The sequence below is a fragment of the Hyposmocoma kahamanoa genome, unplaced genomic scaffold (genome assembly GCF_003589595.1).
Source record: "Hyposmocoma kahamanoa isolate Upper Pololo Valley unplaced genomic scaffold, ASM358959v1 102, whole genome shotgun sequence".
NCBI classification, from domain to species: domain Eukaryota; kingdom Metazoa; phylum Arthropoda; class Insecta; order Lepidoptera; family Cosmopterigidae; genus Hyposmocoma; species Hyposmocoma kahamanoa.
This window is the reverse complement of record NW_020653337.1, coordinates 6,984,950-6,987,462: the sequence shown is the minus strand read 5'-3', so window position 1 is coordinate 6,987,462 and position 2,513 is coordinate 6,984,950. Positions and strand designations below refer to the sequence as shown.

The window sequence follows — 2,513 nt, the reverse complement described above, 5'->3', positions numbered from 1 at the left end:
AATGAATCACTTTGGAAAAAATATATAGTAAAATTGAGGATATAGACCCCGCCAAATCATGAAATATTAAATAATACTTCAAGTTACTACATATCACTTCATGATTATGTTCTAGAATATTTAAAAAATAGAAATTGCCACCAAAATTAGGTAGAGAAAGCTAACCTAAAAATTACCCGTTCGCTAAAAATTTCGTTTACGTTAGTTTTAATAATATGGGTAATATGTAAAGTAAACTTTGTACGAAAAAATCCATAAGGTTTACAGTCCTGTCTCATTTACAAGTATAAATGTCCACTTCCTGTGTACAAGTGTCGCACTGAACAAAACAGCAATTTACCATTCTACACTTGCATCTTGAGGTTACAGACGTCTTAGAGGTGTTGTACCCCCTCCCGCAACACAACGTCGCGCAATTATGCCTGTCTTTACACATCCGGCCCCGCGTACTCAAACACAAATTCGGCGTCTTATGTAAATAAACCAAATTCTTCTTATCAACATTCAACCTTTTTCTAACCTTTGGAGTAGTCGCTCTTTTCGATGTATAATTGACAATCTTTCTTTTAACAGCGTGGTGATAATGCTTCTTTAATAATCCCATTGCGGAATTGAGCGGTCCCAATCGCTTCCAGCAAGTCTTAGTAGTGCACGATCCGGAGAACCCATGGCATTTACACACTTCCCTTAATTGCTCTCCGATTGAATCAATGCCCATTACGACGTCTTGCTTCAAGATTTCGGCAATATGATCGTTGCCTGCCCGTTTGAACTCTAGGAAATTGCGCGTTAATTTCTTGCCATATTTGAAGTCGTCCCCGCAACCGCTGCCCTTCCATTGCGTGGCGTTCTTTCTGAATGCCCCCAAACAAGAGCATTTGATAAGGTCTCCTGAAGCACAAGCTTTGGCGGTTGCGTGAGTTATTGACGCTGCTATGAGGGCGTACACGAAAGCCGTTTCCCTAAATATTTTCTTGAAAATGCTTCTTTTGGGTTTGTTGTTGAATATGAGAGAACAGTTCCACCTGTCATAGTGGAAGGTCTCTTCGCAGGCATTGATTGCTTGCGTCCGGGCCGCACGCAGAACCTCCAACAACGCGGGCTCGTGTGCGCACATCTTCGCTTGCTGAAGAGACGAGCGCACCAATTTGCAAGCCCCGGGGTATATTACATCAGATCTCTCTTTGAACAGCGCTTCTACTGTTTTTTGCAACACTGGCTGAGATCTGTGAAATGATAATATGAATGTAAATTCAATTATGAGTCGTCGTTTATCATTACCAGTAATTTCATGTGAGATGCATGAGATGTAGTACAAAGATAAATTTAAAAAAAAGGTGACTAATTCTACAAAAGCTAATTTAACATAATTGAAGTACTGATTTTCTCGGTCCGGAAGTTATGGTTAAGTCGTCATTCAAATTACTCACCCTTCGACGACTTTCGAAGCGAAAATTGACGCGGAAAATAACATCAACACAGTTAAAACACTATAACTAAACATTATGAGATCTGTTAACCATCACATTATAAAAACTGCACTTCATGTAATCTGCGAAGCAATGGAGACATTGCAGGGTGCAATTCCGAAATGAGCTCATAGTGAGACTAAGACAAAGGTGTAACAGATAGGTTATCGAAGTGGGCTAGGCAACGCCTAAAATGGACAGGGTAAACTTGGAAATCAATGTTCATACAAAGCTGGCGAACGTGCGCATATATGAAATGCGTAGGTCATTGTTTTTGTCACAGACGAAAATTCTTGGTGCCTAATTGCAAAAAATATCATGAAACATCATCATCATCTCGCACATCATTTTCCGGTAAGTACAGATGACGCTAAAATTTGTTAAGCGTTCAAATTGAATGGGTGTTGATTTGCATTCTCGCCACATTTAAGAAATTAATAATAGAAATATCCTAAATCATCTAAAGATATTAAAAAATATTCTGTTCAATATTCGGGCTAATTGTATCTAGTAAGTTTTGTAAAATTGTCCCGCAAGTGTACTCACCGCAGAGGACAGTTAACCCGCCACTCGCTTCACCGAGCGATACGGAATCTTTCTCGATCGCTTATTTACCTATTTTTTAAATCATGGGTAGGACTATACAATACCTACCCTTGAATTTTGGGGGGAGAGGGGCGGAGGGGGGAGGGGGACCCCTAAGTACCCCCTGTGAGCACGGAGTTATGGAACCCTCCCTTTCTGAGATATATGACAAAGCAAATTTAACCTCAAAACAGCAAAATCGCAAAATTGTAATTGATTCTCTTAATGGGGGTGAGGGGCCCTCCCTCCTGAGCCCTCCCTGTGAGCGAAGAGTTACGGAACCCCCCCCTTCCTCAGTTATATGATAAAGCAAATTCGTACTGTTTTTTTATGAAAAACTATTATTTTATAAACTATATAATATGTACTAACCAAACCTTTTTTTACTCGGAGAAATGTGTTACGCATACCGCGCGTCCGGGGGAGGCGCGGGGTTATGTCGGACTCTCCTCTCTAAGA

The 2,513-nt window shown here is 40.4% G+C and overlaps 1 protein-coding gene across 1 annotated transcript; it reads right to left on the bottom strand.

Moving 5' to 3' along the window:
• Nucleotides 1–274: 274 nt before the first annotated feature.
• Nucleotides 275–1,150, bottom strand: LOC113237464 (protein Wnt-4). The gene has a single exon (XM_026473953.1). It carries the CDS (start codon nt 1,115–1,117, stop codon nt 275–277), a length of 843 nt encoding a protein of 280 aa, XP_026329738.1. The 5' UTR covers nt 1,118–1,150.
• Nucleotides 1,151–2,513: the final 1,363 nt, after the last annotated feature.